Source organism: Camelus ferus, chromosome 15, assembly GCF_009834535.1.
Source record: "Camelus ferus isolate YT-003-E chromosome 15, BCGSAC_Cfer_1.0, whole genome shotgun sequence".
Classification (NCBI taxonomy): domain Eukaryota; kingdom Metazoa; phylum Chordata; class Mammalia; order Artiodactyla; family Camelidae; genus Camelus; species Camelus ferus.
This window is the reverse complement of record NC_045710.1, coordinates 18497043-18524342: the sequence shown is the minus strand read 5'-3', so window position 1 is coordinate 18524342 and position 27300 is coordinate 18497043. Positions and strand designations below refer to the sequence as shown.

General features: G+C 48.0%; 1 protein-coding gene across 1 annotated transcript in view; it reads right to left on the bottom strand.

Moving 5' to 3' along the window:
- Positions 1-1036: 1036 nt before the first annotated feature.
- The window catches only part of DPYSL5 (dihydropyrimidinase like 5), an 81820-nt gene continuing 55556 nt past the window's right edge, over positions 1037-27300 (bottom strand). The window contains exons 3-13 of the mRNA XM_032497211.1: positions 23951-24109; positions 21807-21986; positions 20938-21006; positions 19029-19073; positions 17122-17197; positions 15849-16005; positions 12406-12547; positions 10983-11125; positions 9158-9365; positions 5779-5947; positions 1037-3927 (exon numbers count right to left, since the gene is read on the bottom strand). Coding sequence (XP_032353102.1) covers positions 3842-3927; positions 5779-5947; positions 9158-9365; positions 10983-11125; positions 12406-12547; positions 15849-16005; positions 17122-17197; positions 19029-19073; positions 20938-21006; positions 21807-21986; positions 23951-24109 — 1434 coding nt within the window. The 3' untranslated portion in view covers positions 1037-3841. The remainder of the gene's footprint in view (positions 3928-5778; positions 5948-9157; positions 9366-10982; positions 11126-12405; positions 12548-15848; positions 16006-17121; positions 17198-19028; positions 19074-20937; positions 21007-21806; positions 21987-23950; positions 24110-27300) is intronic.

Genomic DNA, 27300 nt, shown 5'->3' with positions numbered 1-27300 from the left:
ATTTTTCAAACACTTACAAGGGATTTTTGGCAGTTAACCAAATTCTGGTGTGCTCCCAGGTTATGGGGAAAGAGGGTAACACAGAAACTTCAGCCTAGTACCATCCCAGGGACTCAGCCTCCTTCACCAGCCAGGTAATGGAGTTTCCCCCTGGCTCAGAAACCCCAGGAGAGTTTATACACATTTATATAATTGGCTCATTTCATTATAGCAAGCGCTCTGCCCTAACTGCAGGGTGCTGGGTATTTCTTTTGGTCATGGCCTGACTTACTGGTAGAATGGTTGCTTATTTAGTGAGAGCTGGGAAAGTTTCCCCACTCTACCTAAAATTCCCTCACTAAAATTTTGTTTTTGAGGGCTAAGAACAAAGTACAAATGACCCCATGGTACTGGAAGCAACAGTTTTCCTCACTCTTTAGTGTGGAAGTATTTGATCCGGTAACCTGCCCACCTGCGGCTGAGCTCCAGCAAGAAGGCCGATTAGTTCTGATGCAGGTGGAAGGGTCTGAAGGCACAGTGGTCCAATCCAAAGGGTGGGGTTCTGGGGAGCCAGAGAAGGACCGAATGTCCTTCAAAGACACGTTAACCTCGGGACAGTCCTTTGTCATATGCTTTTTTGTGAGACCATATTTCTATCAGCCAAGGGATCCAGTGCGAAGAGGGAGCTATGGGTTTCCAAAATGGTAGCCAAGAGAGTAGGTGACAAAGGGTAGCTGGGGAAAGCCTAGTTTCCCCCTCCTTTTGTATCTATTCCTGTTTCAGATAACAAGCAACATTTTCTTGGGAAATCTGGCATCAAAAACCTTGGTTTTTTTCCCCACTAGGAGAGAGGAGGCTGTTAGGCCCCTGAGGCTCCCATCTCTCAACTATTAATCTGCAAACTCTGCTCAGGCCTCCCAGGGAGCTGCCCCCTGCCACCCAACATGAGTGAAAAACCAAAGTTGAGTCTTTTTTAGCAACTGAAGCCTCGCCCCAGCCACTGGAGAAGAGATCCCCTACCGAACTCTTTCCCTGAATAAATACAACTGAGACCGAGTGAGAAGTAGCTACAGTTTAATACAAACCTGCACCAGAACACAACGAGTCGGGCTGTTTTGTTTTTGCCTCAATCGGGTGGCCAAAGCACAGGACCATGTGTCTTCTGGGGGCTGACACAATCTTAGCACCATGACATTTACAGAGGAGTGAGGAAGTCACTTGGGTGCTGGAGGCTCCATCCTGACTCCAGGCTGTGCCTGCCACCTGGGCCGCTGGAGGGGGTTTGGGTTTCCGCGTGGTTCTGTGGTTTCTGGGTCAGTATTGGAAAAGCCCTGATCGTGGCATTGGCTGGACCGAGACCTACTGTGGACTCCTAGCACTACACACACGCACACACACACGCACACACGGTAGCACAATTTTCTGGAAACTTAACCCCACAAACCTAGAGAGCAGCTAAGGCAAGAACAACAGTATTTATTCAGCAAGTACAAGACCAGTTTGAGAGCTGCATTCAGTGCAACCAGAGACCCTTCTCATTCCAACCAGGAGCTTGTGGGGCTGGCGATGGTGCTGGCTGGTGCTCTGCACAGGGGCAGGGAATGGGTGGTGGGGGCTGACCGTTCATTTGGTTCCTTGAACCTCCTTCTGCTTTTCATCTAGAAGCTCCTGGACAAGGGTAGGAGTCTATGTAAGGATCGGGGGTGAATGAAGTGGAAGGCCTTTGATGGACCACATCAAGATGTGGTCTCCCAGAGCCATGGACCATGCATCTCTCCAGCAGAGGCACTCAGAGAAAGTAAAGCTTTCCTAGCCGAAGCAGAGATGCAGTGCCCGCTGGCCACTACCACTGCTCGGCTCTTTGGCATCTGCCCAAGGCCCATGACCCAGCAAGGGCTGAAAGGGAGAAAGATGATGTGCATTGTACCAAGGGGTCAGCATCACATTTCCTGGGCTCAGATCCCTATCGACTGTCCCCATGGCCACCACCCTCCATGAGTGCCTTTGCTGCCTCTGCTCCCTGGGTGACCGTCTGTGTCCTCTTGGCCTCTAACTGAGGAAGAGGAGCATGAAAGGAGAAGTGAGGATGTGGAGGCAGCTCAAACACATGGCAAGCCTCCAACATTTAACTAGTTCTGGCTCAAACAGTGAATATGCATTAGTTTGTTTACAAGAAAAATCTACTTGTGCAAAATGAAGCAGAATGCCTGCTGGGGGGAGTAAGTCTTCTAGTTGGTCAAATGCTCAGGTGGGATCTACAGGAGACATCACTCCATGCCTCCTTTCCACAGCTGGGGTAGGCGGCCAAGCTCTTAAGGGCAGTCCTGGACATTTCTGGAGTCAGAAGGCCTAAGCTTTCTGGGCCACATCTGTGAAATGGGGAGAATAATACGTGCTATGTTGTCATGAGGAGCAACTGAGAGCTCATATATGGAAAGGCTTTGAAAACCTGAAAAGCACGGCAGAAATGTGCAGGGTACAACTACCGGCCCAGGAGTCCAGGAGCCATGTGTAAGCCCGGCGCTTGAACCAAACATGCAACATGACATCCCCTCTGGTGTTTCCATGGAAACGTCCTGGAGCTTTGAGGCAGGGGGTGCCCAACTGGACGTGGGAGGACATGGAGCCCACAAGCAGGGAAGGGCCAGGTGCTGACCACAGGAGACCCCAGCTCCTATGCAGCAAGGGGGTCTTTTGGGCTCTATAGCCAGGTCTCACTGGCCTGGGCTCCTACCCAGCATCTAACTAGACCATTGCCCCTAATCGCTCCCCCTCTCTTAGCAGGCATGAGGCCTCTAGCCAATCACACAGGAGGAGCAGCTGGGCCTCTGTCCAGCAGGGGGAAGCTTACAGGCAGCTGGGTTAGTTCTGGGAGTGAGATGGGTAGAGCCACCCCGCTCCTGAAGCTCTCCAGGGCCAGCATCCTGGGCACCCTCTCAGATGCATGAAACTAGACCAGGAGGGGAGAGGAGGGGACTGGAAAACTCCAGGTTGGGAGAAGGGCCCCTGAGTCCAGCGTCCCCCTCTTGCCCCCTTCATCTGTGCCCTAGGCTGTCTGGTTGGTGTTGATGCAGCGTCTCCTAAGGTCCACATCTATTCCTGTTTCTATGCTATGCTAGTGACACGAAGCACCATCATTTTTCACAGGATGCACAAACAAGTCAAACCAAACCACTGCGCAAACCAAACGTGCAAAACGAAATCATGTACACGCGCCTGGCACCAGCCTCACGCCCACCCAGCTAGCCCTTCTGGGCCTGGGACTCCCGGGGGGCAGGGAGGAAGCAGCCAGCAAAGGGCGCAGAGTGTCCCAGCCACACCCACACAAGGGCCAGAGGTGAGCTAGGAAAAACGGGGCGTTCTGGGCATGGCTGGGATGCTAACACCTGTCTGACTTGGGAAAAGTGACCACCGGGCCGAAGGGGATGGGAGAGGGAGTCCTTTGCTTTTAAAACATATTTGCTAAAGTGCTCTGGACAACTGGCAGTCAGCCAGGGGCAGGGCACTAAAGTCGAGGCTTTCCCAAGGCCAGCACGTGGAGACGGGTGTGAGAGGAAGGGCTGGGCCAGGCTCTATGCATTGGGCTCTGTGCATAGCATGGGCTTCCTGGGCCCCAGAAAAGCCCACCAAGGCCAAGGCAGGAAAGGACTGCAGCAGGAGGAACACAACTCAAAGTGCCTGTTAGGGTTGGCTCGAAGCACAGTGAATCACGTGTCAGACATGGGGAGGGCTCCCCGGGTCCCGTGGCCCCTCAGGTGGTGCGCTGCCCAGCCCAGACTCTCCCACCCCCTGCAGCTGTGGCCAGAGGGTGTGCGGGCTGGTGGCAGCGATGGCTCTTCACTTGGGGGGCTGGTCAGTGACTTTACCAAATGCCGCTCGACCTGCCTCCGGGGGGAGCGAGGATCCGAGCTGAGGCTCGCTTTGGAACATGGTCATCGATCTGAGAACCTGCAGGGAAGGAGGCAGAGGGTGAGCTCAACTTCTCTAGACTGGGTAATAAAACCATGGTCCTCCGCATAAAGGATCTAATTTAATCCTCCAAGCAACTCCATCCCATTTTATGGATGAGGAAACTGAGGGAAGTTAGGTAACCTGTCTAATGTTACGCGGAGTATAAGTGATAGAGCCTGAATATGAACCCAGGTCTTCCTGATTCAGAGCCCCTATGATTAACTGCCTTGCTATGCTACCTTCATTGCTCCCAGCCCTGGAGCTATGGTCTCTTGTCACACATACAGATCGGTCTGTTGGCAAGTGGCCCTTTGTGCACAAGCCTCAGTGAGCAAGAGAGTAAGAAGGGAGGGTGTACCATTGTTTTGGAAAATCTAAGAACAACACCCTAAAGGCCCCCACATCTTGCAATCCCAAGACTTAGAAGAGGAGGCCTGGTACCCCAGGAAGTGTAGTGGGACATTCATCAGCTTGTCCTATTTAGAACAGACAAGGTTTGGGGCAGAGGGAAGGTGAGAGGCTGCCTGATGCCTGCTGAGTCAGAGAGCAGTTCTGCCCGGTCTTGGCTCTGCCCGGAGACTTGGGAGGGAGCAGAAGAAGCCACCAGCCAGAGGGGGCTCGTGGCTTGAGCAGCGGGAAGAGAGGGGGTGGCCGCTTCTCTTGGGGCTGGCTGCTGCAGGAAGGGCCGTGCCCAGGCAGCTATGGGGAGCTACACCTCCTGGACAGGTCGGGCCGGGTGCCCACCGACACTCCACACCACAGATCCCTTTCTGACTCCCTGCACTTGGTCCCGTCTCTGGAGGGAGTGGCAGTGGCCCTCAGGGTGGGGAGGAGTTATCTCTGTAATGAGGTTGGCTCTGAGAGGATGTAGAAGGGACCCCTCCCCACAGGCTGTCAGCTCCTTGGACAGGAACCACGTGAGCTGCTCCGGGCACAGCTGGGCGCAGAGGGAGCTCAGCAGGCAGTCCCGCTCCCTGGCACCCCTCTGGTTTCGCTCTCTGCCCTTTCATCAACACTAGCAAATGCCAGGCTCTGTGGGAAGGACCTGGATCTCACACCTCTCACCTTCCCACCCAGCACAGCTCTGGCAGAGTGGATACAGGTCTGCACCTGGGCTAGTCCTGAAGGCCACTCTGGGAGACCCGGCCCCTGCCCCTTTCAAGTCCAGGTCACTGTTTCCTGCAGGACCAGGGCATCTTACAGCCTCTGCCTATTCTCCAGTCAGGGTTGCCATTTATGCAGCAATGATCCTGCCACCTTTAACTCCGGAGGAGCCCCTGGGATACGTGCTGTCAGCAACCAAGTCCCTGAGCACAGATGAGCCCCATGTATTATCTGTTGTATGACGCACAGTACAATTCCTGGCAAAAAAGAAGGTGACAGAGGAGCAAATGTGGGGATAAGGTGAGGGAGGAAAGGGTGGAGGGGAAGTAGCAGGCCTTTCAGAGAGGCTGGCAAGGAGGCGGGTAGGAAATGGGGGTGCAGTCCCATATAGCACAGAGTTAGCCTTTCTGAGCTCCGATCATCTCTGGGGCACCCCTATGTGTCAGAGGATGAAAATATTTGAACTTAGAAATCCTGGAGAAAGCCCCAGAAGGGCCATGGCTTGTCAGTGGCGGGTGCCCAGGGACTGAGAGAGCCCTCCTGCCCAGCCCCCCCATATTTGTGTGTCTAACCTGGGACCCAGTGCTCATCACCAGACATGGGATTGGGAAGGGAAGGAGAAGCTGGAGAGGAAAGCACCGTTAGTCCCACCGCCTGGGTGAGGTCCCTGGCCCCTCTGCCCTCCTCCTGCCACCCCACTGTGGTGAAGATGCAGGTGCCAGAACAAGTGGCCCTTGCTCTTACCAGAGAGGCTGAAGCTGGATTCATGAAGGTCCCTCATGCCCCCGTGTCGGGTAACGGGCCGGGTAGGAGTGTCTGCCAGCGGCGTTCCCATCTCTTTTTTCCCAGGATGCACAACGACAGCTACATCCCCCAGGTAGGGAGTGCGGTCCACTCCCCTAACCTTTAAGGTCTAGTGAACGTGGATGAGAAAAAGAGAAAAGATGATGCTATCAGAGAACAGACACCATCAACCATCAGGGCCAAGACACCGCCACCACCAGAGCCTTCTTGACGGCTCACTGGACTCCAGACCCTGCCACTCTGCTCAGGACCCAAAGTAATGCATGTGACCAAGCCTTTCTACACCTTGAACACAGGCGATAGAGAATTCTTTTCTTAACGCCTTCCAAATAGTGTGTGCATGCGCATGTGCACATAGAGGAGATACCCATTGGTGGAATCCTTTCCAAGGTAGCAGGTAGATAGTTCTGAGGTATTCAGCTTTAGAGAGCATCCCTCACTTGCCAGGTTCTCAAGAAGCCATGCCTTTCACTGTGATCTGACAGCTTTGTGGGGATAGAGGCTACATATAGCTGATTTGGAGGTAAGAATTCCCCAGTAGCAATAGTAGTTAATTTCGTACTCACAAAGGCAGCAATAGAGTTACAGGTCTGTACTCTACAACCAGATTGCTTAGGTTCCGATCTCAGCTCTGCTACTTATAAGCTGTGTGACCTTGTGCAAGTTACATAACCTCTCTGTGCCTATTTTCTTATTAGAACAGAGTTGTTATGAGATCAAATCAAATAGTATGTGTAAAGCTCTTAGAACTGCTCTGGCACATGGCAAGTGACACCTAAGTACCAGCAGCTGTTTTATTGCAAAGGTCATTTATGGTGCTTAATCACATTAAAAAGTTCTGTTATGAGGAAGTGTGTTGGAGTGTGTGCACTGGGTCTGAAGGAGCAGCATAAATCTACTCCCCAGGCACTTGTCAGAGACATAACCTCAATCTCCTTTGCTGCTCACTGCTTATTGAAAACCTTGCTCAGAGAAACAAGAGATATGGGTGATTTCTGGAAGGCTCTTCAGTCTACATATTCCTTTGTATTCTCCATCAATAGATCTGAAGTTTAAGCCCAGCCCTCAGAACGTCAAAGCTGGTTTGAAGGGTTTTGGCCTTTACCAGGCTGCACTTTGGGGTCCCAGTGGTGAAGTGTGAGAGTACAGACCTGAGGTGAATCCTGAGTGAGTGACCTTGGCTCCCGGCAGCCCTACACCAGAGCTACTTTCTCATGGGGCCCATGCTCTGTAGGGACTGCTCATTCATAATTTTTGGAAAATGAGGTTTTCCCATAGCTTTCTGCATACCTGCATTCTGTTACATAAGGGCAAGACCAGAGAACAGGGAATAGAACTGGCTGTTTCTTGAGGACCTGACATTGTCATTATAATAATGGCCATAGAAAAAGGGACCCTGAGTTGAATTTATATCAATCCTGGAAGCTGGGGCTCTTCCACTGGCCCGAAGGGTTGTCTGCTGTGAATTAGTGTCTATCTTACCTTTTTGTGAGGCTGGTTTTTAGAAGGGTGTCAAACACTTTCTCTGCCCTCTTTTGACCCTATTTTCTGACTGAAATATCTTTTATGGAAAACACACAAAAATGTTGCCAGACATTTTTTCCCCCAACCTGAGATATAATTCACATACTGTAAAATTAACCATTTAAAAGTTTACAATTAAGTGGTGTTGAGTATATTCACAAGGTTGTGCCACCATCATCACCATGTTATTTCAAAATATTCTCATCACCCCAAAAAGAAACCCTGTACCCATAAGTAGTCACTCCCATTCTCCCCTCCCCCAGCCTGAAGCAACCACTAATCTATTTTCTGTCTATGGATTTGCGTCTTCTGGGACACTTCATATACAGGGAATCATAATATGTGGCCTTTTGTGACTGGATTCTTTCACTTAGCATGATGTTTTTTAAGGTTTGTGTATGTTGTATGTAGCCTATATTAGCACTCCTTTCACTTTTATGGCTGAATAATATTCCATTGTGTGGGCATTCCTGCATTTTGTTTATCCATTCAACAGTTGATGGATATTTGGGTTGTTCCCACTTTTGGGCCTTTATGAATAATGCTACTATGAACATTTATGTACAAGATTTTGTGTAGAAATATATTTGCATTTCTCTTAAGTATGTCTATACCTAAGAGGGTAACTGCCGAGTCATTTTGGCAAATTTATCAAACTTTTTGGGAACTGCCAAGGTGTTTTCCAATGTGGCTGTATCGTTTTACATTCCTTTCAGCAATGGGTGAGGGTTCCGATTTCTCCACATCCTCACTGACACTTGTTATTTTCCATTTTATTTTAAATCACAACCACCCTTTGCCAGATAGTCTTGGGTGTGAGTGCATCATCCTTACAGCTCTTTCTGGCAAATCCTCCAGTAGTGGGGCTAAGGCTTCCTGCCACTGTCAGTGGCTGGGAAGTAACTGGAGGTGGACCATTTACCCCAGAGACCCTGAGCTTGCTTTGGGATTGAACAGATGGATAAGTAAAGTCGTGTCTTCTTTAGGTGACCCAAGTCTGCTCCCCTACAGGAGACTGGGATTTGTTTCTCTTTGTTTTTTGGCCTCTGGGAGAGAAGAGTTACTCCACGTGGAAAGCTCGCCAGCAGAGTTGATCTTTTGGTGTTAATATGCCCTGTGTACTCATATGCTTTAGATGATAGCTTCTCAGATATCAGTTTTACTCGCCCTGGCTTCATCAATACTGGAGGGAACCAGGCAGTGGCAGGACCTCGATGACCCTGAGCCTGCAAATCAAAAGGAACTCTGTGGTCACAGTGTCACTTTCCTACTTGTGCCTTTGGGGTCTCAGGACTCCCTGTTTGCCTGATCACCTAAAATTCTCTCTGGGAATTGAAGATGGGGGGCAGGACCAGCATCATCGGCTGGGCATTCTCTCTGCCCCACCACATGCTCCCTTCTCAGTATGGAAGAGCCGGACCATAGTTTGGGGAAGAAAGTCGTGGTTTTTATGAATGGCAGAGAGGCTCCACTGAGGACCAGAGGCAGGATGAAGTCTTGGTTGGGGAGCCTGGAGAGAGCGGGAAGACCAGTCTGCCCACCACCCAACCTGATGGAACCTTCCTTCCTTCTGGTTCTTGGGTCAGCCCAGGGCTGGGGAGCTGAGGACCCTTCCCAATAAATTTTACTTTATTACAGGTGCTCCTTTTCTATTATTTTGATTGTTCCCAAAGTGACTATCTAGGCAATAGGATTCCACAGGAAAGCAGAGTGAGAGCATCTTTGAGATTTAAAAGTCATATAAAATATCATGTCAACCTCTTCCCACACATCTTCTTCCCCCTCCCTCATGTACCTTTTCTCTCTGGACCAGCTTCTTGTAGACAGTGTCTGGGAAGGACCTCAGGGGACAGAACTTGCCAGTGCCCTCAGCACACATGAAGACGCCGTTCTCATACACGACCCGTCCCCGACTGATGGTGACCAGCGGGACACCATGGCAGCGCATATTCTCATACAGGTTGAAGTCTCCTCCCTGCACCTGGGTGCTTGCCGAGATGGTCCTGGTGGGAGGAGTGGCGGGAGAGAACACTCTGAGAGGAGGTAAAGATGTCACAGTTCAACGGAAGGGAGGTGCTTAGTGGGAAGGGATGATGCTCAGTGGGAAAAGGTGATGCACACCACAGTGGGAAGGGACAGTGCTCAGTAGGAAGGGATGATGCTCAGTAGTAAGGGATGATGCTCAGTGGGAGGGGATGTGCTCGCTGGGATTATGATCAGTGGGAAGGGATGATGACCAGTGGGAAAGGATGATGCTCAGTGAAAAGGGAAGATATTCAGTGGGAAGGGATGACCTCCAAAGGCTAGGATGAGTTGTGTTCCCCAACCCCAAATTTATATATTGAACTCCTAGCCCCCAGTACCTCAAATGTGACTGTATTTGGAGATAAGGCCTTTAAAAGCTAATAAAAGTAAAATGAGGTCATATAGATGAGTCTTAATCCAATCAGATGAGTGTCCTTATAAAAGGAAATTGAGACATCAGAAGTGAACAAAGAAAATACCATGTGAAGACAGAGGGAGAAGACGGCCATCTACAAGCCAAGGAGAGAGGCCTCAGAATGAAATCAACTCTGTTGACACCTTGATCTTGGACTTCTAGCCTCCAGAATTGTAAGAAAATAAATGTATATTGTTTAAGCCTCCTGTCTGTGGTATTGTTATGGCAGCCCTAGAAGACTAACACACTGGGCTAAATTCTAGCTGTCTTTCCGCTAGCAGCAGTGACTAACAGCCACATTGCCACAGCAACAGGGACCAGCCCCAGGCTGGATGCAGAACACGGCTTCTCAAGTGCCCAAACGGAGAAGCAGCATGGGGATCTGGCAAGGCGGTGTGTGGTGGTGCACAGGGTGAACTTTCTTTGCAACTGAACTTTTTATCTTCAGAATTCCAGCACACTTTTGTCTATCTTATTCACTGCCAGCTTATGCACCTAGAAAAGTGCTCAGCAATCGGTGGCACTTAACAGATATTTGTTGAGTGAATGAAATTTAATATTAAAAAGTGATTTCCATCTCCCCTGCCCAAATCTCTGAGAAAAGAGATGCTCTGTATCCTATGACTTGATAACTCCTGATGCACTTCATTGATTCACTCAACTTGTGTTATTAATGCCATGGAGTGTCAAGTGCTGTGCGCTGAAGGGGACACACTCCCTCAACGAGAGAAGCAGAGTGTTGGTGGGAGAGTCTGTAATTGAGTGTCAGGATATCTGTCTGGTTCAGCCACTTATTAGCTGTGTGACGTGGGGAGTCTCTCTACTCTCTGGTCTTAGTTTCTTCAACAGTAAAATTGAAATAAGAAATCTAGGCTTGAGTACTTGTTGGGACTGTATGAAAGCAAGTGAGATCGCTGATGTGATGCAGCTTTGAAAAACTGTAAAGTGCTGTGCACATGGAGCTGCACTACAGCAGGTCTGAAGACCATCTTGTTCACTGTGGTGTTCCTAGTGCTTGAACCATGGCAGGCCCTCAAATATCTGTTGAATTGAACACACCTCAGGTCATACTGCTCTCTGCTAGGAGTAGTGCAAAGATGATGTGCTTTTGGAGTTCTGTAATACAAGTTCCTTAAAATCCCAAGTCCCTCTAGCCCTGGAGACTAGCAGCAGGCTTTACTTTGTGGCTTCTGGGTCCCACACCACCACGTCGGCATCGGCTCCAGGGATGATGCGGCCTTTGCGGGGATACAGGTTGAGAATCTTTGCTGCGTTGGAGCTGGTAACAGCCACAAAACGGTTCTCATCCATCTTTCCTCCAACCTGAGATATTGCAAAAGTGTCAGGTCAACCAAGGCCACGTGTGTGTACCTCAAACCCCCAGTCACCCTTGACCCTGTTGTGTAGCCTTTTAGTCAGTCAGAACAATGGTGCTGAGAAGGACAATGTCACGGGCATCTTCTCAGATGAACCAACCCACATGGCTTGGTTCCCTACACTTGCTTACTTCTATCTCCTTCCAGCAACAGTGGTGAGTTGGCTCTTGTTCCAAAAGGCTGCTTTCCTGGTGCAAATCTACCTCCTGTTTGCAAAACCACCTCTACTCATATGCTCACTATGGATAAATCAGGAACTTCCCTTCATCCGCAGAGGGACATATATTCTGTGCTGGAAAAGCATCTTATCACCCCACCCACGAGAGCACCGTGGGCTCCCTTCACAGGGGATTCCTGAGCTGCCTCATGGGCCTTCCCTGAACTGGGAGCTTAACCCTGAAGATTTCAAATCTCTTTGGGCTCATACTCTGTGCTTCATCTAATCCGTGATAGGTCAAGACCAAAACTACTTATTCTTCATGGGCAGAACAGGCAGTATTCAAATGAAGTCCCAGTCTCTATCTTTACTGAAAGGCAGCTGGACAAAATGTATCAAGAGCCTCAAAATTCTTCATATCTTTTGGCCCAGAAATACACTTCTAGGAATCTGTCCTCAGAAAATGATTAGAAGTGCTGGCACATAGGGGAGGAGGGTATAGCTCAGTGGTAGTGTACATGTTTAGCATGCGCGAGGTCCTGGCTTCAATCCCCAGTGCCTCCACTAAAAAAATGCTGGCATATACTCCCGAACAAAGAGATTCTCTGCAGCATTATTTGTAAGTGCAACAATTTGAAACAGCTGTAAGTTCCAAACATCAGGGAAGGATTAATGAAGTACGGTATTTCTTTTGGAGGAAATATTATTTAGACATTAAAAAAGATGTTTCTAAAGAATTTTTACTGATATGTAAAGACACACAAGATATACTGTTATATGAAAAAAAGATGAACACAGTTATTAAAATAATGTACAGTACATGCAGAAAACTAGAAAGAAATATATCAAAATATTAATAATTTCTCAATATGGTATCGTGAGGATTTTTTTCTAATACTTTCCTGTATTTTCCAAATTTTTATGCTAGATCTTATTACCTTTCTGATCAGGAAAAAATAGAAGACTTTTTCATTTTGTATTTGGGTGAAACAGGAGCTGTGGTTGACCCAGGCCTCCTAAGGGTGAAAATTCTTCTGAGGCCCAGAGCAGGGAGGGGCGCAGGAACATACCACTCCTCTCTCCCAGATGACACTCATGCGGTCCTGCACGCCCGTCACGCCGTGTGGGATCTTGGTGAAGTCCTCCTTGCCCATAGCTTTCTGCTTCGTGGTGAAAGGCCGGTGATCTGATGCCACAATATTCAGAGTATCACTGGGTAGAGAGAAGGATGTGACTGGTAAGGAAATGGGAGGCTGGGGTCCCAGAGGATGAGGACAGGTGCAGGGAAAGCCTTCTCTTGGGAATCCAGCAAAGCTGGTTTCAATCTTGTCTCTGCCACTTTGTAGCTGTACGACTTCTAGCGAGCTAATCTGTGAGAACCTGTTTACACATCTGCAGAATGGGCATACATGCAGACTTGTGGCACAGACTGCCAGTGTCACAGGAGACATCAAGAGTCTTTGGGACGTTGACTTTTAAGAGTTAAGATAGTGGAGGGAGGAAAAAAAATTGCGCTTAATTGTTTGGCTAAAGCGGGAGGGTGGAGGTAGTTTTACTTCCTCAGAACCGTATGCGAACTCCCTCTCATCCCCTCCCTCGACTCCCACCAGGCCCTGCTGGCAATAAGCATGTGCTTGGTAAAACACTCAAGTTCCATGCTAAGCTTTGCTTGGATGTGGAGGCTCTCCTTGCCCAGCAGGGGAGAGGAAGGACAGGACAGAAGTCTGCCTTAATCAACCAGTAACAGCACGCAAGTTGACTGCTTCATCACTGCTGCCCTCCATGACAGTGGTCCTCAGAGGCTGAGGCATGGCCGGGCTCTCGAGGGGCTCAGAACTCGAGCAGAGACTTACATCGGTGAGAGTGCACATGGTGGCAGACCCTCTGCCTAAGGAGGGAGGCAGCCAGCCAGCTCAAGTTCAGAGATCTCTGTAGGCCTCAGAGGTGGTGAGGGGCAGCAGAGAGGGATGGCTCCATCGCCCAGGCAAGACAATCTCAGGAGGAAAGACCCTAGGAAGGCAGGGAGGGGCCTGGCTGGAGCACAGGGTCATGTGGGAGAGGGGGGACGACACAGTGTGGGGCCCTAGAGTCTAGCTTAACTTGCAGGAGGTACTACAGCCTTGTGAGTGCACGTGGGCCGTCCAGGTGCCGGCTTCAGAGGGGAATCTGGGAGCAGAAGGCATTATGTGGCTTGGTGAGGAGGCATATTCTTAAGGCTTTCTGATGTTCGGGGTCAGGCTGCATGTGGGACTGTTCCCCCTGGGGGCCTGTCAGAGCTTCCGCCAATCCTTGGCCAAATCCACAGTGAGATGACTTAGCTCTGCCTGGCATGCGCTGGTACCTCCCTGCCCAGAGACACTGCTCTGGGCCCTCTCAGAGACTGCAGGAGGGGCTCTTCCACAGAGCAGAGGGTTTGTTCTAGGGTCCCCTAGGCCCCCCCAACATTCCACAGTCCTGCAGAACCCACCAGAGATGAACAGAATCTTTAGGTTTTTGCTTTTTCCTCAGGGGTCCTCCAGATGCCCAGGCAGGGCTCAGATCAGAAAAGGTGCCCATCAGAGTCATGGGCCGTGGGTCAGGGACCCTGGGACCCATGCTTTAACTGACAAGTCTTACTAAGAACGCACCTTTCCAAAAAGGCCCCCACGCAAGGCAGGGCTCACTAGGCAGGAGTGAATGAGGGTGGTCACGTTCCAGAAGGGCTTTGAGGTCTCCCGATGCTGCCCTGAATCTAGGAGATGTGACACAGCCATCCCTACTCTTTAAAGTTTAAAGCATCACTGGTTTTTGTTAAGTATTTTAAGAATATATATATTCAAATGAAAGAATTTCTGGTCCCTTTACAAAGTCAGATTTTATACCTTGTAATAGTTTATAACGAAAAAGAATATGAAAAAGAATATATACATATATATGTACTACTGAATCACTATGCTGTACACCAGAAATTTACACAACATTGTAAATCAACTGTATGTCAATTTTTTTAAAAGTGAGATTTTAAATAAAGGATAAATCTTTAAATCCACAGATTATATTTTTTACCCTGATATATCTGAAGAAATCATATCCTAAGTAGATTATTATGAAGCTCATATTTTCTTATAGAAATTTAATAATTGGTTTTCTATCAAATATTTTGCATAATACCAATTATCACCAACAATGTGTCATAAAAGCAAAATTATAGTAATCATAAATTCCTAGAAATGTTAAAACTATGCTCCAAATTCTGTACAATTGCACACATTTACAACATGCACTGATTAAACAGGGATAAACTATTCTCATAATAGGTCACAGGAAATTGCAATTCTATTCAAGTGAATAGAACTTAGTTAAATAATTTAAATAAATTTGACAAAATAGGCTAGATGTAAAAACTTAAATTATTCAATTAATAATACTTCTATTCCTCTGCCTATTTAAATTTGTGTGGGTTTGGGCACTGTAATTTGGATTGGTTGCAGGATTTCCTATCTTTTTGTTCTTTCAGTAAATATCCTGGTGGCAGGCAGAGGTAGTTCCAAAGATTCTTTGACCTTGGAACTGAGCCCAAATTATATAGTGGGTTCTTGATACTTGTTTATTTCTGTTGTGTTGATAATGAGGAAAAGGAGGCTGGCTTTTCCCACTGACAAGCATTTTTAAAAGTATTTCTCCCTTTACTCTACCAATTTAGTTGAATTTGTCAGAGCAGCAGCTGTTCAGCGTCACAGCAAAGCTAGGGGACAGAGGATAATTACTGCCATGGTGTCTCCTGCCTCTCCAGGGGCCATGTTCACTCTGGGACCCTACTGACTGCACTCCAGGCATATTTGGAAAGCCCCAAGTGCCCAGCCCACACTGCTCTTTAAGTTGTTAACATAGAAGGATGTTGAGTGGAAATTTGCCAGTTGTTGGCCATCAGGACTGAAAACTAAGGACATGGATAAAATAAATGCCCCATTATCTAATGGCGGCCCCCTGCAACGGGGGGACTGAGGTGTTGGCAGAATGGAGAGTCCTGAGGTCTTTCCCTTCTTCCTCTTTTCATAGGTTGAGTGGTGCTTCCCTCCCCCGCTCCCCCACTAGTCTACCCCGTCAAGGAGGGGACATTTCAAGAGGTTCACCCACGGAGAAGAGAGGTACCAGCAGTGGGCACCTGCCTGGGCGGTGGACAGGCAGGGCTGCCTGAGCCCCTCGGTGAGGAGAGCCGGTGGGGTGGGGGCTGCCTGCCCTCCTCCCCTGGGGGGTGCGTAAAACAAAATCTTTCCATGTTTGTGTCCCACCAAATACAGACTATTCATTAAAGCATTTTATTTAGATTTGGATCTAAATTGCCCCATGGGATAGCAATTATCTGATGGGCTTTGGAGAAGAAAACAAAAGCAAAATCATGCTCCAGGCACAACGAAGTCAAACCTAGGTCCGATTTGGGGCCTCTATGACATCATCTTAAAGATCTACAAATTCCGGGACTGGTGCGCATTATGAGATAATGCTGCACTGCGGTCCCGCTGAAACGCCTTACTTGGCCAGCAGGCTCATGAGGTAGGTTGAGGTGTTGGTGTCCAGTCTCAGGGGAGGCACCGTGACATAGGCGGCCGCATGGGACCAGTCCTGGTGGTAGTAGTGTAAGCCTGTCAGCGTGGCATGTGCAGTGGTGGTCTCGGCCAGCACAACCTTCCCTGGAAGAAGACGGGTCAAATCATAAGTAGGAAGCCAGTGAACTGGAGAGATCATTGATCTGAGCCTCTCACTAGGCAGGTGAAGGAGCTGAAGTCGTCAAGGAAGGGATTAGCCCAACCTCACTCAGGCGTTTGACAGCACAGGTGTGTTCAAGGCCAGGGTGCTCCCTGTCCCCATGCTGACTCCAAGAAAAGAAGGGCAAGGGCACTGAGATAGGCAGTACTGATGGTGCTTTGAGGGGTGTGTTTCGGCTGGAGCACAGCTGTTGCAGGGTGCTGATGGGAAGATGGAGGGGTGAGAATGCAACGCTAACAGGCAGTCTGGATGCTGGGAGCATACTGGGGGTGGGCTCTGTAGCCGGGGCTGGAGGGCACTGAGATGGAGGTGGGAGGCTGGGACAATAGCACAGGTGAGACACCCAAGGAGGTCCCTCTAGGGAAGAGGCAGGAGGTGGGATCTAGGGGGCAGTACAGTGGGAAGGCTGGAAGCCCTTGCTGATTTTTAGCCCCAGGTTTGTTGACTGTGACTTTGTTCTCTTGTTAACAGGACCTCCCTGGCACTGTGAGCCGGGCTGAGAGCACAGGCACGTACAAAGCCTTTAGGGGTTGCAAGGTGCTCATCAACAGGAGACATACAGGTGCCTCGGGGCTGTTTGAGTTAAAAAAACACAGGGTTCTAGGTGGCTGTAAGGGAAGTTGGGCCCACATACTGACATTTCTCCAGGAACTTCGTGGGTATTCCTTGAAATGTCTGTTGGAACTGGTCGAGGATTTCATGTTGGTTACCAAGGCAACCACTAGTAAAACCAGAGACTTTAAAAGATACCCAATTAATGAATTGATTGAAAACTTGGAAATCTTTTACCAGACCCAGGAGAGATGACAGACATTTCTGTAAAGCTGTTATGCATACAAACGTGCAGAGGAAAACACTGGCTGTAATGGACTGAACCTAGGCTAGTGCAGGATGCTTCTGAGGAAGATAGGAGGAGAGAGGAGGGAAGGGCAGGCTCAGGGCCTGGTCCCAGGACCCTGGCCAGAAAGTGCACGGAGCTGCTGGGCCCCGTTAGGCTCCAACCACACACGTGTACTGTCCATCCCAGCCCACCGACTCACCTTGCATCTTAGCAGTGGCGATAACGTCACCGGCCGAGATGCTGGACACATTGACCAGGTAGATTGGACAGTGAGTCTAAACACAGGAGACATGATGGGAAGGAGAGAGCATCAACCCCCAAAACCTAACAAGCATCAAGATAACCAGACCAGCTCAGTCCTGGCCCCCGAACCACCCCTGCCCTGCATAGCTCAGCTCCACCCTCAGGGTGATGGTCTCCTGCTGGGAACACAGGCTGGGGAACCCCACAAAGCAAGGAGGGGACAGGCAGCGCTGGGCACCAGAGCCCAGAAGGGGAACCTTGGGGCAAGGTGTTGAGGGCAGGACCTCACATTTTCTACCAGCCAACACCAAGACTATTTACAACTTAAAATGAGGGACTGTTTTAATTTCCTTTTCATGAACATGATGACCTAGAGACAGTTATGTATTATATTCCATATCCAAAATTATGATGCCTGCCATCTAAGGGCTGCTTTATCAGCAGACAGACTGTATCCCAGAGAAGAAACAATACACAAGAGGTTCAGGGTTCAGAGTCTACACCAGACAGGAGCGTTCTTGCGAATGGACACCTGGATTGTGAGACTAATTAGCTTTTCCTCTACCAAGCTGTGCAACCAAGGTCCATGGCTTCACTTCTCTTGGCGTATGTTTGAGTTAAAAAACAAGGAACTCCCCTTTTGTTGTTCAGATCCTTCCTTATTCTGGGGTGAGTCTCCATCAAGAAGTAATTGATGACATAACTACTGTTATAACAGTAAAACTGTCTTTGTCCAGCTCCTAGACTTATAAAGGGCTAATGGGGAACTGTTTTCCCAAATATTATTCTGATGCCTTCTTTGCTTATCAGATTAGGAGGACAAGAATTTAGGAACCGGCCTGACATTTGATGTGCTTGGCAGAAGTTTCCTGACTAGTTTTGAGACCAGCAGGACCTCCAACCTCTCTGTGTTCCCCTGGTGTTCCTAACAAAAAACACCCACTGCTTACAGCCTTCGGGGGAGCCCGGGTCTTTCCAGAGGAAAAATTCTCAAGAGTTAGCGCCCATTAGGAATCATTAGCGGGCTTGTTAAAACACAGGTTGCTGGGGGTCACCGGGTGTCAGCCTGTTTCTGATCCAGTGGATCTGCACAGGTCTGAGCATTTGCATTTCTGAGTTCCTATTTCTAATAAATGATACCAATGCGGCTGGTCCAGGGACCTCACTCAGAAAACTAGTGTTCTAGAGAAGATAGTTTATATTCTCTGAGCAAATTGAACCCTTTAATGATGGTTTAGGAGGAGAAATGACCTTGGTACAGGGCTGTACTGTTGATAAAGTGCTTTTCCTTTCACAACTCCTTTGATCCTCACAACCATCCTGTGAGGAGTGGGTGATATTACCATTCCAATTTTAGATACTCAATAGTATATCAGAGTGACTGCCTTGCATACAATGGGAAGCTTGTCTGGTCAAAGCCTCATGTCTCTTGCTTGTTCCCACCACCACGCTACATCAGCGCCTGCTTACCCTGAACCAGCAAGGAAAAATTATGAATGGCCCAGAGACAGAGGTTTAAATCATGGTTCTCTAAGCAAACATCTCTCTATTCCTCTACAAGAAACAGATTTCAGTTGCCATGAGCTCTGAGGTCCCCACCTTGCCCTGCCTTGGGAGCCATTTCCACTTGAGCAATGAACCAGGTCCCAGCAAGCTCAGTGGGGATGAAATGGAGAGCTGGTGGCAAGGAGGACTCCTGCCAGGTCTGTGGGAATAACAACGTTCACTTAGCAAACAATGTTCATTTGGGGTCCTGGGAGCCAGGCACAGAGCTGGCATCCACCAGAATGGGACTCCACCGTACAGACTGGTTTCTGATCCCAGAGTTGAGAATGGGCTTAGGGTGAGTTGGCATCTACTTACCCTGTTTGCAATGGTGATAACTCGGTGAGTGGCTTCAGCTTCCAGCTGTTGGAAACAGAGAACAGAAAGAAAACAAGCTTCACCAACTCCCCAAACAAGCTTACATCTGCCTGAGACCCCACCTGATGGAAAGCACTGGAACGTCTGACACAGGGCCGAGGGGGACAGCTGGCTCTGAGTGGGGAGAAGCCCAGGGCAGGGGCACCAAGCTCCAATCACCTTTGCTCACATTGAGAGAATCCCAGGACTTAGTGATCCAGGCACATCTTCGCTGGATGCTGCTAAGGGCTTAAAGGCAACAAAATGAGCAAGCAAAAACCCAGAGTCACAGTTTCTCTGGTTTCTGGTGCATTCTCTCCACAGACACCTCAGAACTGTAGCAAAGGAGCAATACTGACTGACTTCAAGCTGGAACTGGCCTAGATCAAGTTTCTGAACCTCAGCACTACTGACATTTTGGATGAGATAATTCTCGCTGGTGGGGGCCGTCTGGGTGTTGGAGACTCTTCAGCAGCATCCTTCAACTCTACCTACTGGAGGCCAGTAACATCCTCCCCCTGCCACCAAGCTGGGATAAACAAATATCTTTAGACATTGCCAAATGTCCCTGGGGAGAAAAATCTCTCCGGGTATAGACCCAGGACGCTCCCCTTCAATCAATAGATGATGATGGTGATAATTTTTGCTATTACTACCCCTACACTCAGAGCTTGGCTCTTCTCCCCTAGAACTCCAGAAGGTCCAGTCCTGTGCCCGTCCCCTACCCATCCCTGTTCTCATAGGCAGTCTCAGTGTATTGACTTTGTTCAATCCAGTATATCTTTCTCTACCAACTCTGAGGTGCCCAAACAGGAACTACAGTCAAGGGCTCTGACAGACCTAGGGCAAGAGCAAGGTGGGACCACAATCCTCCAGCTGACCCACTAGGCTGACTTGGTTCCTGTCTGAGGACAGTACCATCACATCCTGTCTCCAGCTCCTTGTCCCTCAAGGCCTCCCCATCAATCCCTCATGGACATCCAACCACCGCTCTGCATTTAAGGCTTTGAAGAAATCGAAAATAGCCTTCCCCTCACCAATGGTAGAGGATGTCTGAACAGGGTCATAGGGCAAGAATGCATTATTTGGGGAGGGTATAGCTCAGGGGTAGAGTGCACGCTTTGCATGCACATGGTCCTGGGTTCATTCCCAAGTACCTCTCATAAAGTAAATAAACCTAAATACCTCCCCACTCCCTGGCCAAAAATAAATAAATAATTACATCTAAAATAAATAAAAAAAAAAAAAAGAATGCATTATTTGTCTAATGTGGTCTCTCCAGAGCTGAATTCTTCAGCAAGGGGGATCTGGGGGGTTTGTGATGACATCTTGCAAAATTGTGCAAGGAGAACACCAGAGGGCAGAGGGAGAGCAGGGCGGTTAGTTACCATCTTAGGAATAGGAAAAGGGGAAAGAGCACAGACATGCATGTGCCTCTCGTTTCTGGTAGGAGGGGTCCAAAGTTCTCTTCAGATGCTCAAAGAGATCTTATCCCCAAAATGCTAAGTCACTGGCTTATAACTTGGAATTTCTTCTAACATCTGAAGGAACTTTCAGTCTGTCTTTTCTCTCCCGATTCAATTTTGGGCAGAGCAACCCCTGGCATGCTCACATTGCCTCCCTCAGATCCTTGAAATCAGAACCCAGTGAGGTGGGTCTGGTTTCCCCCAAGTTGCCTTCCCCAGGGAAGCCCCAGGCCAGCTCAGCTGTAGCACGGAGGAAGCTGCTCCCTGGGAAGCTTCCGGAAGGGAGTTTCGCCCATGGAGAAAGTGATACCATACAACTCATATTTACTGATGTATCTTTTATCCTAAAGAATCTCCAAACCTTTAAGAAAAAAGTTGACAAAGGACACAGAACTCTTCCTCACCTCCTCTGGACGGCTGATCTCAATTCCTTCAGGGCCTGTGATACCCAAATCTAGCGCCTCCTTAGCGCCCTGAATAATAGCAATAGAAAGAATATTGAGAGGATCATAGAGATACAAAAAAATATTGAACCCAAGGGACAGTGAAATATGCTAGACACAGCCCATTCCCATAGACTTGCTGCACTTCTCACTTCTGTAATATTCGTCTTCTAAAGAGGGCGAGATAAGCACAGGGCTCCCCTGAGTCTCACTTCATAATGATTGAAAATATCTTTTCCTCTTAAGAATACAGTTCAGTCACCAGCCAGGAGGCCTGGGACACTAAAGACAAGCATGCTTTATTGATCTGAAAATCAGAATTTCCTCACTGGCAATCTAGTGAAATCTCGAGCTTCCAGCGATGCCTAGATTAACCCTCACCCTAAGCATCCTACTAAAGACCTAGGAGTACAAAAGGGTTTGTCATCTTGGCATCAGTGAGAAGATCCTTAGAATAGCTCAGCTCCTCTGGGGGAGGCACAGGAAAGGGGAAAGCTGACTCTTAGTTATTCTGTATGTCAAATCTCATTAAAAATACTTCTTAGAGGTGCTCCAAATTCCTTTGCTATAATGGAAGTTAAATATCATATTAGAATTAAGACCTCATCAACCAAGACTTAGAAATCCTTTTGAACTATACAAAGAGACTTGTTTTTTACAGACACTAGAAAAGTCTGGATTTTGGGACAAAGATTTGTCATCTGGGGTGTTAACATCTCACACTTGTTTTTATATTTTGTTTTATAGGATGAGTAATGGGTGGTCCGGAATCCCCAAGAACTGCCTCTTTTGGTGCCCCCCACTTCCCCCAATATTCTCTACTGCCTTGCCTCGGCCACAAGCTCCCCGTTTTCAGCATGGACTCGAGCGATCGCCCCAATATCCTTGCAAGCATGGAACACTTGGTACAGCTCGTTGTCCCGAAGCATATACAAGTCCTTGTAGGTCATGAACATCTGGAACGAGTTGACACCCTTCTCCCTCACCAGGGTCTCCATTTCCACCTTCACCTGCAGAGCAAAGTGAAAGGCAAGACCATGTGAGTACACATATCCAGGAGGTGGACTGCTGGACACAGGCCCAGTGTGGAGGAGATGGGGGTCTGTCATTGGAGCCACCACAACACCACCTGCAACCTCTCAGTATCTTGCTTTCCTCCCACTCCACCAGCTGCTGTGAGGTCATGTGAGCAAATGGAAGTACTTTGAAAATTGTCCTTATGACACAAATATAGGAACTAAATCGTGACATTCTCTGGGCATGTTTCTTCTATCACATAGGCTGGTCCTCTGGTTCTGTCTCCAAATCAGCCTTCATGGTAAATGCACTAATGACTTACACCTGTGGCCCATTCCCTCCACACACCCCCCACCCCCCACAGTGGAAGAAGTGTTACAGAGAAGGCACACTAATACTAAAAATCCAGAGACCTGGGGAAAATCTAATTTAGGGTCAAAGCCAAGCATGAACTAAAGCTATGTGAATGATATTCATCCCAATATTATTTATACTAGGAAAGAATGGAAGAAACATTGGTCTAACAATAGGAAAATAAATAGTGATTCACCTACTTGACAGAACATTCAGTGGCCAAAGCATTGATGGTCATGAAGGCCGTGCAACCAAATGGAAAATGCCCACACTTCAGTGAAAGAAAGTAGGTATGAAAAAAGACCAGAAGGAAATAAGCTAAAAATAATAGTGATTGTGTCAGGGGTGACTGGTTATATGCTTCCTTTCTTTTCTATTTTTTAAATCTGTACTTAAAAAAAAATTATTTGATTATTATAAAAAAGAATTTAAAATTCTAGATGCATGAAAATCTCTACAACCTCTGGGAACTTAGGGATGGCTAGGAGAGAGGCTCGGGGTAGGGGTCATCCATCCAGGAGGGTGTCCAGAATGGACAAAGCTCCATGTGAGATGAAGGATGGTTGACATACAGGTGGTCTGCACCTTTTGCCTGGTACCAGGAAGGGGGGTCTTCATGGTGTAAGGTTGGGGGGCTCCAAGGCCTTTCATAAGTACGTTTGGAAATAATGGAAGAGACTGGGTGAGCCCCACACTCAAGACTCGTACCTGAGGGCAGAAATCCAGCAAGGCTTTTATTTCCCATCTCAGGAGGGAGTCAGGCCCTTTAGATCAGGGTCCATAGCTGGAGACCTTTGTAAAATTTCTTAATGCTTGTTTATTTTTATAATTCCAGGGCACCCACTCAAGTACCGGCTCACGGTGATTAAGAAATCATTGATGAAAGAATGAATATCCAGGCTGCTTCCCTGGGGTAATAAGCAGTAAAACTCCAGAAATGAAGCAAAATCTGAACGCTACGTGTATCCGTATTCAGGAAGAACAAGGAAGTGGGAATCCGGGGAGAGGGGACGGGACTCTGGCCCTGGGGCCTGGGCAGCGGGAGGACAGGAAAGCCAGGGGCACAGAGGCTGAACTGAGAGAGGGCCCAGTGGGAGTCAGCCTCGACCACGCATAAGGAGCAGGGCGCTCAGAGCAGCAGCTGGGTCCCAGCAGGAAGGAAGCTCCCCAGACCATTCATATCAGGCAGGAGCCAGGACAGGACCCTCTGTTCTGAGACCTCAGTGCTGTCACTTCAAGCACAAAATGATCCAACCCTGGGGACCTGACCCTTGCTGAGCCCACTACTCAGCAGCAAATCCTTACATGTCAGTGGCACTAATGTAAACCATCAGGAGACGCTGAGCACCTGTGGTCCAAGCAAGGCGCCAGTGAGCCCTCTGTGTCTCCTGGAAAACTGGCTCTTTAAGCAAGACAGGCCCACCGCCCCCCTTATGGAATCATAAGTGATTTTTCTTTTGTCATTTGGGGGAGTTAGGATGGTGGTGAGAGGGGTGTTCCACACTGCAGGAGAACATCACCCCGCCACTGGCTCCCACCAAATGGCACCCCCTGCCAAAAAAGGCACTGGTTTCTATTTTGGGGTTCCATCCAGCACTGTTACCTTGGGTGCCCACCAGGTGATCCCCACGTGGAGGGCGTAGTCACAGCAGACTTTGGGGTCAGCCAGACCCCGGCACTTCTCGTAGGCATCCACAAGGGAGGTCTCCTTGTCAGGCAGGACGTGGCCAATGATCATGGTGGTACCTCCAACCAGTGCTGCCTGAGAGAGATGGGAAAAGCAGTCTCATCACATCTCGACCCCAACCCAAGTCATTGATTTTGGGGGACATGGGGTCCTCGGGGGAACCTTCAAGACAGCCCAACTCTACTGCACAGGAGGCTGGGAAGTACAAGTGAAGCAATGTTTGGGAAACTGTGAGGAGCTGTCTGGAGACACAGGGGCCAGTGTGTAACCTTCATCATTGCTGTGGATCCAGCACCCAAACCTGCTTCTTCCTCATCTTGGGTTGCAGCTGGTGCTTTGGAAAAACCACTGAGTGTGTTTGTTACCCGAGCCTGAGATCAGCCCCTGTTTCCCAAAGAGAAGTTCCCCCAAATGATTTCTGGCCAACTTGAATATATAGATGACATAATTAAATGTCTGCCATAATGTAAATCTATTTATAATGTTTATTATTTTAGTTACACATTATATATTTAAACTGTCATGAATAAAATGTTAATTTGAATACATTGTTTTGTTTGGTCTCTCACATTTCATGAAACAGATCTATTCAAAGTTTTTATATGCGTCTTTAATATCAGGGTCTTTGTCTTTAGTTTTTCCAAGAACATTAACTTCATTTCCATCTGTCTTGTTGGAACATTTTAGGTCCCTGTATGATTTATCAGTGAAAAATCATCCTATCCACAATCTCCACAAGGTAGCACTTAAAAAGAAATCTTTAAAAAGCCTCATTTGCAATCACAAAGCACACTTCCAGGAATAATTACTAAATCTGTATTAGAGATCCATCCCCACATCTTTAAAAACTAATTTGGTCAGGCAACCTCCACAAGCTTCCAAAATTACCATTTTTCAGAGGCTAGTCCAGGCTAATGTGCTGTTCTCCAAAAAACTTCATTAAAATGAAAATTAAAAATTGAGACAGGCTCCCCTAACATGAGGGACTATGAGGGCTTTGATATAAGGTGACTCTCTTCTCTTGATGAATTAAAATTTGGACAAAATCTACTCTTTTATTTGAATATCTGAATCCTTACAGTGATTTAGGATCAGCCCCAAGTTAGAATACCCACTCTGCCATCTCTCAGCTGAATAACCTCAGCCGGGTTACTTGACGTCTCCTATGTAGATTCTTTTTTTTTTTTTAATTGAAATACCATCAGTTACAATGTGTCAATTTCTAGTATACAGCACAATGTCCCAGTCATGCATATACATACATATATTCATTTTCATATTTTGATGTAGATTCTTTACCTATACCATGGGAGTAGCTTCCTTGCTGGATAGCTGTGAAAGTCAAGTGAATCATCACTTACAGAATAGACTTTGTAAAGACTTTTTTGTCCTAATATGTGTGTTTAATTATTCAGAGTCTAGTTGTTTATCTCTGTTTTCTGAACGGGAGAAGAACAGCACAACGAAACTGTCTGAATGAGTTCATGCTTTCCCATTCAGTTAAATCCTCGATCACAAGACAGAAATATTGCTGGGGAATAAAGGGCTGGAAAAAAGTTAGTTCAGTGGTCAAACAACAATTTAAATGAAAGTCCTTGCAACACTGATTTTCCACGCTGACCCTGGTGGGGCTGGTGAGACAATTTCTCTTATTGTAGGAAAACCAGGGGTCTGGCTTCTTGCACAACTTAAAGCAACCAACAGAGGGTGGTAGTTCTGTGGTCCACGCGCAGGAACTGTGACGGGGGAGGCAGAGAAACAGAGAGAAGGGGAAGGACAGCAGATTGGAGCTTTACTAGCTGGCTTCTATTTCTGATTTTGCTACATCGTGCCAGGCTGATTCATCTGCACAGCAGGTGGTTGTACTCTATTTTGTCCTGAAATGCATTTCTTGCTTTATATGTTGACACTGGGGTGTCTGATCTATTTGGATTTTACACACTAAATTGTTTTATTTTTTTCTGGGGCTCTAGATTGTTTTTCTTTGCACCCCCTCAGTATATCTGTAGCCTTGCATAGAAAAAAAAAAGGGAACCTGGAAACAGCATCGTGTTCTAAGAGAGCCAAGACCGTTCTTAATATCTGTGGGTTTCTGAGAGTAGAAAGGGAGGTCTTCCTGCTGAATCTCTGAATAGTTAAAAGTTATAGATCAAGCTAACGAACTGTTACACAGCATCTATTCTATCCTCCTACTCTAACAGATATAGCTTCATAGCGACTGAGAAGGCCAGGTTTGAGTTTAGAATCCTCAGGGACCTTGCAGTTTTGCAGTACACTGCAGGGGATGCTGGCCTTCAGCCTCTTCCCTTGCCTCTAGCCCTCACCCCTCAACCCTGGATACTTCCTGCAGCCTGGAGGTCTAAGCTCTGAGCACCCCTCCAAGATGCTGCCCTGGGCCTGGGCATGCACACACTGGTGGTCTGGCCCCCAGGAGGACAGATTTAGGCTAATGCAGGCCCTGGCGGCGCTCAGGCCTGTGACAGGGAATACCAGGGCCCCAGGGTGTGGTATAGGATTGGAAGAGTGGGCTCTGGGCAGACCTGGGGAAGCTGCCTAGAGTCCAGAGCCCACAGCAGAGGCTCCTTTTGCCTGGGTCTAAGGATGGAAGGAGTCAGGATCATCCAGCAGTGGTCCTGACTTTCCCAATTACTGGTTATAATCCCGTGTGCCGGCTCTGCATCTCCCTCAGGGGCCCAGAGAGGATTAGGAGGCAATTGATGTGAGAGCATCTATAAGCCAGGTAGGGGCACATAAATACCTGGAATAATTTCTGCTGTTCCCTGGGCCTCAAACCAGGAGTTTAACGGGATCAGCAAATATTCCCCCAGCTGCAGGTTCAGGAGCCCAGACCAGATGCTGGATGCACGAGCACTTGTTTCCTCTCAGGCAAGATGCACACAGAGCTGGCTTCTAAAATATGCACACTTCCCGCCTACGGGATGAATGCCGACAAGCTCAGTCTTTGCGGGAATGTGATATCACAGATGTGACAGACCTTTTTACTGTCATCCCACACAAAACAGCCTTGTAGAAATCAACAGCAGAGTGTGACCCAATCCTGTTCTGGAGACTTTCAAAAGGATTATGTTTACGATAATCAAAAGGAAATGTGACTGTGTGACTGCTGAATGTTCGTAACTGTTTTTATGCAAGAAAAGTAAGCTATGAAAGATTTAGAAATCAATAGAAATGATGTTCATGGAGGCTAAGTCTTAACATGGAACAAGGGTGAAGCTATAATGAGTGAAAAAGGCAGAATTCAATAT